The sequence below is a fragment of the Euprymna scolopes genome, chromosome 23, assembly GCF_053919585.1.
Source record: "Euprymna scolopes isolate OS-2025 chromosome 23, ASM5391958v1, whole genome shotgun sequence".
Taxonomy (NCBI): domain Eukaryota; kingdom Metazoa; phylum Mollusca; class Cephalopoda; order Sepiida; family Sepiolidae; genus Euprymna; species Euprymna scolopes.
In genome coordinates this window covers 120,824,301-120,837,204 of record NC_136504.1, presented here as the reverse complement: position 1 = coordinate 120,837,204, position 12,904 = coordinate 120,824,301, and the positions used below count along the sequence as shown (strand labels likewise).

General features: G+C 32.3%; 1 protein-coding gene across 1 annotated transcript in view; it reads left to right on the top strand.

Annotated features, from left to right (window-relative positions):
• Window positions 1–2,331, top strand: part of LOC145246172 (U-scoloptoxin(05)-Sm1a-like) — a 161,640-nt gene extending 159,309 nt beyond the window's left edge. The window contains exon 3 of the mRNA XM_080108044.1: window positions 1,253–2,331. Within this exon, the coding sequence (XP_079964170.1) occupies window positions 1,253–1,500 (248 nt within the window). The 3' untranslated portion in view covers window positions 1,501–2,331. The remainder of the gene's footprint in view (window positions 1–1,252) is intronic.
• The last annotated feature ends 10,573 nt before the right edge of the window (window positions 2,332–12,904 follow it).

The window sequence follows — 12,904 nt, the reverse complement described above, 5'->3', positions numbered from 1 at the left end:
TAAAAAGTATTCATTTTGATTTAAAAATATTGTTCATTTTGATTTAAAAATATTGTTCATTTTGATTTAAAAAAATATTGTTCATTTTGATTTAAAAAATATTGTTCATTTTGATTAAAAAGTATTGTTCATTTTGATTAAAAAATATTCATTTTGATTTAAAAATATTGTTCATTTTGATTTAAAAAATATTGTTCATTTTGATTTAAAAAATATTGTTCATTTTGATTTAAAAAATATTGTTCATTTTGATTAAAAAATATTGCTCATTTTGATTTAAAAAATATTGTTCATTTTGATTAAAAAATATTCATTTTGATTAAAAAATATTCATTTTGATTAAAAAAATAGTTTAATTATAATATTTGTTTATTGTCTAAACTCATATAAAATGTTTTGCTTGTGTTCTGCTTCAAATATTCATAATCTTACATGCATGATTTTCATTTAATTATATTAAATAAACTTCAAGTTTACTACAAATCACATCGTGTTCCTTCAGTTTTTTAAAATGTAATTTATAAGTAATTAAAGAACGCATTCTAATCTTTAAAATCCATAATACAACGAAATATTCAATTGCTTATAATACTTAAACAAACAACTTGTGTTTTTTTATTTTTTTATTATTAATATTAGATGAGGGTCAGTATAAATCATCGTGTTCTTTCTTTATTTCTTTATTTTAATCCAATTTTGAAGTATTGCAACGCTGTCTGTAAAAATTACTGTTCATTATTGACAGTCTAAGGGTTCCACATATTTTGCTTGTTGGTACCTCGGCGATGACGTCATTTTTTCAGCTGGCCGGCCATCTTTATAACGAAGGCCACGCTTCAATTCAATGTAAACAAGTTCTTAATAAGCCGCCCCCTTAAGTTAACAAATTTACAGAATTTCCCTTACTGACAATTATTATATTGTCCAATTGACTACTGTACACTCTTTAACTCTTATCCTCAAGTGGTCCCTGGGCCTTGATAATTGGTGATGCCTGTGTAAAAAAACAAGCATTTTTTTGTTTTCATTTATTTATCTGTTCATTAAATTTCCTCTTTCTCTCTTGTATCTCCTTCTTTTCGGTATTTGTCTCTATATGTTGTGTGTCTACTCCTAGACATTTATCTTGAACGTAATATGCATAAAGAAGAAGGTCAGGTTGTCTGCGTGTATGTTGTGTGAGTTAATTTTTCTTGTGCGCATGTATTGTTCAAATAAAATGATTTCATTTTTTTCTATTTTATCATTTCAGGAATACAGTTACTTTTCGCGAGGGACTGTGCGAGTTCGTACCTCGAGGAAAAGTGCATTGTGAAAAACCATACGAGCCACCGGTTAAAGACGGTCTGCTTTCGAACTTGCGATACAGACGGCTGCAACAGCGATCGATTGAAACCAAGGGGAACAGCCAATCAAGCCGACTTTCCTTCCATCTTTATCGTTTTAACAGCTGCCTTTCTTTCGCTTTACTTTTGCCGAAAACAGATGCCGCGAGATTAAAACGAATCCAACAACATTAAATATAACAATTTGATTACAGACTCAAAGTATAAAATGACAAATTATTTCAAATATATAAATCTACCTTTAAGAATGTATAACAAATATGGAAATATAAAGGAATACCGGGAAAAGGCATGACACTTTTTTTATGAATTTGTTGCTACTATTAATACGTGATGCTAATGATGATGATGATAATGATAATGAGGATGATGGTGTAGATAATATAGAGAGAGATAGAGAAAGAGAGAGTGAATGAGAGAGAGAGAGAAAGCGGGAGAGAGCATGGCGGAAGACAAAATAAAACAAAATTATGATATGAATAATGACACGAAGGGAAAATATTAAGTTCTGGGTGATACAGAAATACGAAAAAGAATGTGCGAGAGTTTTAAAATTGTTATAGTTGTGGATGATGATGATGATGATGATGATGATGATGATGATGATGATGATGATGATGATGATGATGATGTTGATGATGATGATGATGGAATAATAGAAAAAAAGACAAAAAAGAGAGGAAATGAGAACAAAATAGTTGAAGATATAAGAATAAATAAAGCAGAATAACGATTTGAATCTTGAATCCAAAGAAAGAAATTTCGCTAAACAAAAGCAAACAAACAAAAGCAAACAAACAAAAGCAAACAAACAAACAAACAAAAAGCATGGTTACATAAAAGCCAAATATTCAGCTTATTTGACCACAGCGAGAACAATGAATAAAAAAAAAACAGTTAAGAAAAAAAAAGTAAGATGAATAATATCCGAATGAAAAAAATGCTTTGTGTTAATTGGTTTCATAAATTACATTTTTAAAAAATACACCAAATCGTTGTTTTTTATTATATGCAAAATATTACGACCGGTTGCCGACGCAAATATTAAAAAAAATACTTCATAAACACACACATACACACGTACACACACACACATACATATGTGTAGATGTATATGTATACTGGACTACCCGTGACCCGTTGGGTCAGTATGTTATATTAGCTATGGAATTCATGTATAAGCGTGACACTTGTGACGTAAAGAAAATAGTTGGGTTTCTTTTTGCCATAACAGAGACATTTCTATGAAAGTATATTAAAATAAAAATCACGGACGGATCACTCAAACATGAAAAAAAAATCCTCCCTATTCGTGTAAAGTTACCTACTTTTCCGAATAATCGCAATTAAATATGATTTTCCTACGAATGGAACGCCGACGAAATTCATTTAACAGCAAAAATGCACATGAACCTACCGATGAGAAATATAAAAATTAAAAACCCATATTGGAATCCTTCAACCAAGTTATAGAAACTTAAAATCAAAAAAAAAAATAATTAATAAAAGCTGAAGCAAAAAAATAAAACCTAAATAAATAAAAAAATAAATAAAACTAATATTGAAACAGATTAGTAAATGTGTCAACAAATTCACCTTTTTCACACAATTATTTTGTATCTAGAAATGTAAACAAAAAATAAGAAAGAAAGAAGGAAGGCAGGAAGGAAAAGGGACGGATAGAGAGTAGTAGCAGTAGGAGGAGGAGGAGTAGGAGGAGGAGGAGCAGTTTTGGCTTTGCTACAATTGTTCTTATGTTAGTCAACGGGTTAAAGTTGTTTAGTTGTAAGAAATAGCGACAGTATAGTTGTAATAAAGAATAGTTGCAAAACACCCCCACTCTTCCCATGTTTAATAATAATTTCGAAATAATAACGTTAATATTTCAGTGCGCAGGTCAAAATCTGTGCGCAAGATCAAAAGCGATGTGTGTTTATTTGTTTACGTTGTTATAGGTTAATGTTTATGCGCGCAAAATCTGCAAAAGAAGTGATTTGTGACTATTTGTTATGGGTTAATGTTTATGCACGCATGCACAACCGGATCTCGTAAACTGGAAAGTGGGTTACATCACTCGTTACAAGGTCATTTGAGTTTTATAATTATATATATATGTGTGTGCGTGTGTTTGTGTTTGTGTGTGTGTGAGTGTGTAATATTTGGATTAATTGGACTACTGTTCTCATCTTGAGTGTGATTTTCACAACGTTTCGGTCGATGTAACCCGCGAAGTAATCCTCGACATTTTTTCCTTCTTTAGGTGTATTTAGTCAAACTCGGAAGTGTTTCCGCCGAGCTCGGGAATTTCAAACGGAATCCCTTTATTTACTTCACGGTAGAACGTTCTTGTTCCATCAGCCATGACTCGATAGACGTTCTACGTAATTGTATATTTCAATCGCCCATATGGAGAATTGAAGCTTCAGGAGATTATGAATTTTCAGTTGATTTTGCAAGTACTCTAATCACAGCGGATAATTCTCATATGAATTTAGGAACCTATTTTTATTTCAAGTTGTAAATATCACTATTCATTACGAATTATTCTTACTATATATTATTGTATGTGTGTGTTTATATATATATATATATATACGTGTGTGTGTATATATATATACATAGAGAATAAATGACAAAAAGTTATATTTCAAAATTCATGATCTTGACAATCTTATAATTTATTCCTTTAATTCAGTTGACTTATACAATTCTTGACAGTATCTGTTTCGTAGCGCAGAATCAGCTATTTAATTATTATATCAATCAGCGAATCTATTATGTCCTAACTTATCAGAAGAAACGGCAACAATAAATCTGTCAAAAGGAATTTTAAGTGTGATTTGACATGATTAAAATCCGAATTTTGTGTCCATTACGCCATATTGAATTTTTAAGTTTTTATCATTTATTTTCTATATGGCTCTGTAATTACATTGAGCTTATTAAATAAGGATTGATATATATTATAAGAAAATATATTTCTACAGAAATATATATATATATATATATATATATATTAGTGTTTCTTATAGTGAAATCTTACAGTAGGTCAACCTTCACAATATGGAGAGGTTGAGAGTGACTATTTTGCAAGCCCGTCTTAACATGACGAGGTTGGAGGGGACTATTCTAAAAGCCGTTCTTAACAGAGGAAGCTGCGGCTGTCTATTTCGAAATCCGTGCTTAGCATGAAATTACTCAAGAAAATGAAAAGAAGGTCAAAATTTTCTTTTGTTTTACACGCATGCACACTACTAATTTCTCGGTTGTGAAAAAATAGGTCACTGTGTTACCGCTAGGTGGCAGTGTGCGTCGCCTAAAAGGGGATATGTTAATCGAACGCGCGTACAATCATAAACGCCAAATAATTACAATGCATGACACAGGTATTTACATCTCGAAAACTACTTGTCTCTGCAAAATTTAAATGATATTTTCTTATTCAGCATAGTCGAAAACTTCTAAAGGTCGTGATTTTTAAGAAAATTTTGGAGGTGGACTTTATTTATTACTTGTATATATGATCTATTATTTATAAAAACGGTTCCTATCTATATAATACTAAAACTCTGTTGTTATTGGTTGTTTGCTTGTTTGCTTGCGCACTATCCTCCTACTACTACTACTACTATGCCTCCTCTTCTTGCTACTACTATTACTTCTCTTCTTTACAACTACTACTACGCCTCCTCTTCCTCCTCTTACTACTACTACGACTCCTCCTCCTTATCCTACTATTACTATTACTGGTTGACATTATTTTCCTTACTACTACTCTACTACTTCTCCTACTACTAATACTGTCGCAATTTTCTCAAAATAAATCAACTTTGACCTGTTCACAACGTATTTTGTTTTACTGTGTACGTTTTCAACGGCCTAATTTTTTTTTTTGCGTTTTAAATTATCCAAATAAACAATTGTCAATACTTTTTGCATTTTTTACATCGTTCATTTCCGTATTAAGTTTAAGTTATTTTAACGCAATTTTCTTACAAATAAATACTATTTTACAATGTATTGTTTTACTGTGTACGTTTTCAGCGATCCAATTTTTTTCACGTTAAAATTTTAAGATATTTCAAAGTTTTAATTTAACTTTAAGTATTATGGTATATGTTCAGTGCATATTCACCTATAAGTATGGCAAACCACTTATAATTCAATGGCTGTAAGATCTTATTTTTCAAAAATAAACAATTATAAACAGAACGACTCATAGAAATCTATCTATATTTTTTTTCATTTTAATATACTTTCATTGAAATATTTCTGTTATGTCACAAAACTATTTTCTTTACGTCACAAGTATTACGCTTATACATTAATTCCATAGCTAATATAACATACTGACCCAACGGGTCATGGGTTGTCTAATATCGTATTAAATTTTATACTAGATTTACGTAGTGATTGGTTAACTCTCAGTATTTGCACTGCTTCTTGTAGTCGTCTTTCTCTCCATTGTTCTTCTGTTTATAATTTCTACTTCATACCATATTGGTAGACGATGTTTTTTTTTCTCCAGATATAGTCAGCTATCCTCGATTTTTCGAAATTCCGTTTGAATTGCCGAGTTCAAGTGAAAATTTTACGGAGGTCGGAGGTTACATAGACCGAAACGTTGTGAAAATCACACTCAGGATTAGAACAGTACTCAGATGAATCCAAATTATACTAATAACCCCCTCCCGTTTAGAATGCTGGAATTCGAATAGTTAGCTAACTGTTTGACGATTGCGCATGCGTCAATCAGTAATATAATATAAACTGAAATTATCTAAAATGAATCGATTGTCAGCTTTAATCTACGAATTTTACAATTATATGAGAGAGAGAGAGAGACAAAGAGAGTGAGAGTGAACCACAACAAAGAAATAGATGATTTTTTTACACAGTGGTCACCACTTATCAAGGCCCGGAAGCCACTCGGCGATAAGGGTTATTGCAAGTACATTACGTTAGTGCCGAGATTTGATGAAGTGTTTACTTAGGAATTTGTTAACGTTGGACTTGAACACATCCAAGTTGTAGTCAGGTGTGAAGCAGGCAGACGGAACAGAGTTCCACAGGCGCGCAGTTCTTAGAAAGAAGCTTTGTTAATGGAATCCACGTTTTGATTTAGGCACAGATAAAGAGTGGGGGAAATTTTTCACGGTGGATTTGGCTAGTCGGGTGTTTTTCGTGAAAGATTGGCGAGGGGGGCCAGAGATTGGAGTTCAGACGAGCACCTGCCATGGAAATACCGATAAAACAAGGATAGGCTCGCAACGTCTCTTCTGTGGGAGAGATGCTTGTAATGTTTTTTTTTTAACTTACTTTTGGCTCTTAATAAATGGATTATTTATGGCTGGGATGAACGCTCTAGTCTAGCAAATCTCAAATATTGTAACAGAATAAATTCATAAACGTTTTCAACGCAAATCGTTGCAATCTGGTAACAATACCAGTTTATGTGTTCAGAATCTTTCTGAATTGGTATGTTTGTTAGTTACCTAGATACCCATATATAAAAGTGAAATTAGGGTGGCAGTGTTAGATAAAGCTAATCGTTTAGAATGCTGAAATTCGAATCGCTTAATTTCGGATTGCTTCTTGTTCTACATAATGTATGCCGACTCACGTGCTAAGTTTTTTAAGCAGTGACATTGGCGTGGCATCAATGAATGGAGTGCATACATAGACATAAACATCGAAAGGAATAAGAACAGAAGAAAAGAGTTGACGTGCAGATCACGACAATTATTTTGACAGAAACTGGGCTATTTCGGTGGCCTTGTAGCTGTCGGACTGAAGCAAATTTTCTGGATACCCTAAGGAGGTTAATCTTTCCAGGTCTTGCTCCACGGCTTTCGGCAAGGGGAGTGAATTTATCGTTTGTTGTCTTAGGCGCTTAAACCGGGGAAAGCTGATGGGGAAACTCATATTTATTTTTGCATGACTAGAGTACTTTTCATTTAATGGAGCTGGCTACTTTATACACTTTTCCAACCTTGTGTCACATCCTTTCATGAAGAGTGAAAGGTAGAAAAAAGATGTTAGACGATTCGGAAGTTACGTTTGACCCGGCCGGCCTGGCAGCTGTGTCTGGTGCCGTGTATTAAGAGCTAGCTGTGTCTGTTTACATGCATTAAGCGTCAGTTATATATATTTTAATAAGTATATGTTGGTTGGTTGGTTGTTTTTGTTTTACGGCATATCAACCCTTTTCGGGTTATTTAATGCCGAATCCAAAGATTTTGAAGAACAATTTTTTTTTAATAGAGTATATTTGTTGTTTTCACGTCGGTTTCTATTAAACCCATAGTTGGGACCCTAACAGGTACTACCACTCCGGGTCAAAGTGGACCTGGGAGCAATGGTAATTAAAGGGTGGCTCCACACTTCCCAAAGCCCACACGCTGGGCCTCACCAGTGGATATAGTTTAAGGTCATATCCAGGACCCCCATTGAGGGACTTTTACCCTCTGCAGGGGGGACAGTCGGCGTATTCTAATGCCCCACCGACAGGGCCAATAAGTAAATGAGAATGTAAATAAATAAATAAATCACTAATAATATCAGGGTGTGATAAGTAGTATAATTGATTCATCCGAATCAAATAAACACAACATTGGTGAATCAAATATATACATATGCATATCCATGTTGAATTTGGAGACAAGGGCGAATCTCACAGGTAAGAAATACTTTTTTTTATAGCATGGATAAGTAAGCCAAATAAATCCGGAGAGGGAGGTGGTGTTTGATCAACATTGCTGGGAGGCCATAAATTAATATACTGCTTTGTTTTTTAAATCCCTGAAACAGTGTTTCATGGTAAACAAGCGATAAACCCCGTAAATAAGATTAGGACTATTGTGAATTCGAGAAAGCAAATTGATGCAGAGATTGTGGGTGATTACATGACTTACTGACTAAATATATTTTCAACTAATGATAAAAATTTAAAAAAACGTTTTATATACAGTTTTAAAGGTTATAAAATTTCCAAGAGTCTCTCTCTCCCTCACTCGCTCTTTCTCTCTCTCTCTCTCCCTCTCTCTCTCTCTCTCTCTCTCTCTCTCTCTCTCTATATATATATATATATATATATATATATATATATATATGTGTGTGTATAAGGAATGAAAAAATATACCAGCGGTGGTTGACGTTATGTTTAAAGAAAAAATAGAAAAAACCGAATGAAATTATTAAAAAATCAACGTTTCGTCCTTGTTTCAGAGGACATCTTTAGGATAATTGAAATAAAAATGTGATAAAAGAAAAAGTCATAGATCGTGCGAAAAAAGACAGTTTTTTTAAATTAACCCATGTCGGTTGACGCACACATATTCGTCCTTTCCCGACATGGGTTGGATTTAAAAAACTGTCTTTTTCGCACGATCTATGACTTTTTCTTTTATCACATTTTTATTTCAATTATCCTGAAGATGTCCTCTGAAACAAGGACGAAACGTTGATTTTTTAATAATTTCATTCGGCTTTTTCTATTTTTTCTTTAAACATATGTGTGTGTGTATGTGTGTGTGTATGTGTGTGTGTATGTATATGTATATACATATATTTAGAGAAAGAGAGAGAGACAGAGAATAGAATAGAATATAAAAACTGCAGGCGCATTCTTACATTAAATCCGCTTTTTCCGGTTTTACTAGTTAAAAAGAATTAAAAATTCTACACGCTACACCTTTTGAAATAGATTTTTTAAAACTGAACTTCCCAGTCTCACTGCACAGCTTCTGTTTATTAACAATTTATTTCAACGACTATTCTGCATTAAACTTGAACCTAAGAACTCTGGATAACATCTCTATTCCTTTGCTACTTAAGATATTTCTCTCATTGTAATTTTTTTTCTTTTTGCTCGTATTTTTATTTTAGTTTTTTATTTCATATTATTACACTTGGGTGTATATATTTCTGATATATTCTTTTTTTTTCTGTGTTGATTATTTTCTACTACTTATACATAATTATATACATATATATATATATATATATATATATTTATACATAATTATATATATATTTATACATAATTATATATATATATTTATACATAATTATAATTATATATATATATATATATATATATATATTACATATAATTTTAGCACAAGAGTGCTCAATAATAATTCCGGCTTTGTAATATAACAGGTGTTGCCTGAAGAGTTCTCTATTTATTAAATACTAGAGGAAAGAAACATTCTCATGGCTGTGCAGCAACACATTACTGCTTATGTAAAGACCAATTGAAAGTATATATATAAGTATATATATGTGTGTGTTGCATTTTCACTCCAGAAAAGTATAGTGCCACTTTGCAGAGGGCTAGTGTCTAAAACATAATTTGCAGGGATACTATGCAGGGATTTGAGCGACAAGATATCGTTTTACATTACACTTGAACTTCTGGCACAAAGGTTTGTAGTCCATCGGAGCATCTGCCATAAATATACTTGTAAAATTGGCAGAGAGATGCAACATTTCGTCGATGGGACAGAGGTTGAAGCCTAGCTGACAGTGCCGTACCTATTAGGTTGGCGACTCTCTTTTGAACCCTGTCTAAGTGTAAGAGGCATGCAGTAGATGCACTTGCCGAAATGCGGCAACAATAATCCTTACGTTGATGAATAGTGGCATTGTAAGGGTACAGGATACTTTCAAACGCAAGTTGCTTTCTAGCACGGTAGAGAGAACCCACTTTCTCTGACAGCTTCATTCCAGTGAGAAAGAATCATTTTAGGGGCTTACATTAGCAAACAGAAACACATACTTTTCTTCATTTTTAGACGTTTCCTCCACCTATTTCCTTGTTCTAAGATGTTGGAAAGTATTTTCATTTCGTTTTGGCAAACACGAATAATCTCTTTTATGTATAAAATTTTATTTCACGCCATTGTTTGTGACGGCTACATCTTTACTATCTTTTTACTATCTCACGTCCTCTGGCTTCCGGACGTGGTGACGATATCTTTCAATTCTGCCGCTATCAAGCTCCACACTTGACTGTGTTGTCTCTCAAATAAAACCTACATGTACATCTAAGTCCTTTCTCTATCTCATTACACCACCGCCCACGCAATCACAGTATAAAAATCGTCTGATGCAAATTGTCTGCATTTTATTTATATCTAAAAATTAAGTGTCAGGTAAAATTCCTGACATATTTTGTTTTGTAACATTCCTTTCTATTAAAACATTTTCTCTCAATATTTTCCATATATATATGAGCACCCTGACCATTGACGTATGGTCGTAAAATACGCTTAAATATATTTTAATTTTGTTTTTATTATTCAATCAATTCTCTATTTATCATTATATGTTATTACTATATTGTATCCAAAATATTACAGTGGTTTCAAAATTAAAAAAAAATATGACTTGGATGCCGTTCATTCGAATCAAAATATTAAGTTATAACTCACCAGCGTTCTTTTAATCTGAGTTAATATCAAGACATTAAATATATCATTTGCTAAACATCTAAATGTGTATTTTCGCATGCGTAGTAGATAAACGTATAGTGGATTTCCGTTTGTCAAGTTCCATTTTTCTTTTTAATTTTGACTTCCTAATCGCTATTTTAACCTGCTAAGAGCCATATTTGATTTGCGGCACATATTTCTTTTAATAAATGCACGTTATTAGTGTGTTAAAAGATAGCATTGAGTTAAAAGTATTTTATAGATATAGAATTATTCCAGTTTCATATAATGCGTAAAAAATTACACACCGGTCTAGTGCTAGCAGATCAGGCTGTATGAAGATACCGGCTACCTGACCTAAAATGTCATAAAGATTGATTTTATAGTTTTTTCTTTTCTTTTTAAAAAAAAAACATGTTCTTCAATGTCAAAGAGAAAAATAAGACGTTTTGTCTACAAAACAACCGAACAATACATTATTAATCAATATTTGAAGATATAGACTACTTGAAATATAAACACCCTTTTTAAAATTCCTGAATTCGGGAATTAAATAATCCGAAAATCTCCTATATATTTATGTAAAATCGTCAGATCAAGAATTAACAGAGTAGTTTGTTAGAACCCGTTCTGCACACAGATAGACAATCTGCATGAATTTAAATATCATATATATAAGCGATTTTTTCACTGGGGAATGCCGAGTGAGTTGCTAGTATGTATATATATAGAGAGATTTAAGTTTAAGTTTTAAAAATGTAGAAAATACAACATTGTAAATATTTCGTGCTTTTTTTAAATTCCATTAGATTTTCCGTTTTCATACGCTTTTCAAGTCTCAGCTTTTGCATCACGCCTCAAGAAAATGATCGGATATCAATATGGAAAAAGAACTCAAAAACAGTCCGTTTAAGATAGGATCTTCCGTTCGGAAAAACAAAAGGCAGAACGGGGTGAAGGGGGGAGTAAAAAGGGGAGTAAGAAAGGGGATCGAAAGTTAGGAAGGATCTAGTACGCAATTAAAACAAACAAATGTTCGGCCGAAAAAAAGGAACCAGATTACGACGCACATATTTGAGAGATAACATTTTACCAAAAATCTCAGATCTTAAAAAAAATAAGATAAATGTAACGAACGTTAAATCACTAGCATAAATAAATAAATAAATAAATAAAAACATTAATAAAATAAAATAAGAATGAGTCTATGTAAGTGTATACCATCGCGAGAAATTTATGTTTTTTTTTTATATTTTATCCGTTTGCTTTTCCACAATCTTTTTACGGTTGCAACTCATCTATTCACCAATAACGCACGTGCAAACACTTCTATATTGCAAAGCCCAGAAGCTGAGGCCTCACCATCGGATATAGTTTTAGGTCATATCCAGGATGGTTAACAGCTTTGAATACAAATTAATACAAACTATATATTTTTTTTATATTCAAAAGTAATGGACTAATGAATTCAACGAGGTTGTTAGATAGTGCTCAATAAAAAGAGCTGATAATACTTGTTTATTGTTATATAAACATGCTCACATCCCGCTGCTACAAATAGCCACTTGTTTCAATCAAACAACAGATATCATCAGGCAGCGACTTTACTATTCAAAAGTTCAATGAATAATCCATTTTATTCAGTTTATTCATTGAACTTTTGAATAGTCAAGTCGCTGCCTGATGATATCTGTTGGTTGATTGAAACAAGTGGCTATTTGTAGCAGCGGGATGTGAGCATGTTTATATAGCAATAAACAAATATATATATATATATATATATAAGTGGCAACGCATATGTGTATGAGAACATATCTCAACTTATATACTGACCGAATTTTTGTATCTACATTCTTGAAATTCGTTATATAATAAAAATGTAGACATATGAAAAAATTAATAGGTTTTTTCTTTCGGAAAAAACTGCTAATGAGTAAAAATTGAAAAAAAATGTACTTTTGTTATCGAGTGTTTATCTCTCAATTGACGACAGTTTCACAAAGTTTGAAAACACATTTTCAAGATTGTAACAAACTGGTCTAATCGTACGTATATCACCGTGTTTAGGTTTTGGTTTGAATCTGAGCTCGAGTGTTTTTTTACTTACAAGAATTGAACTGT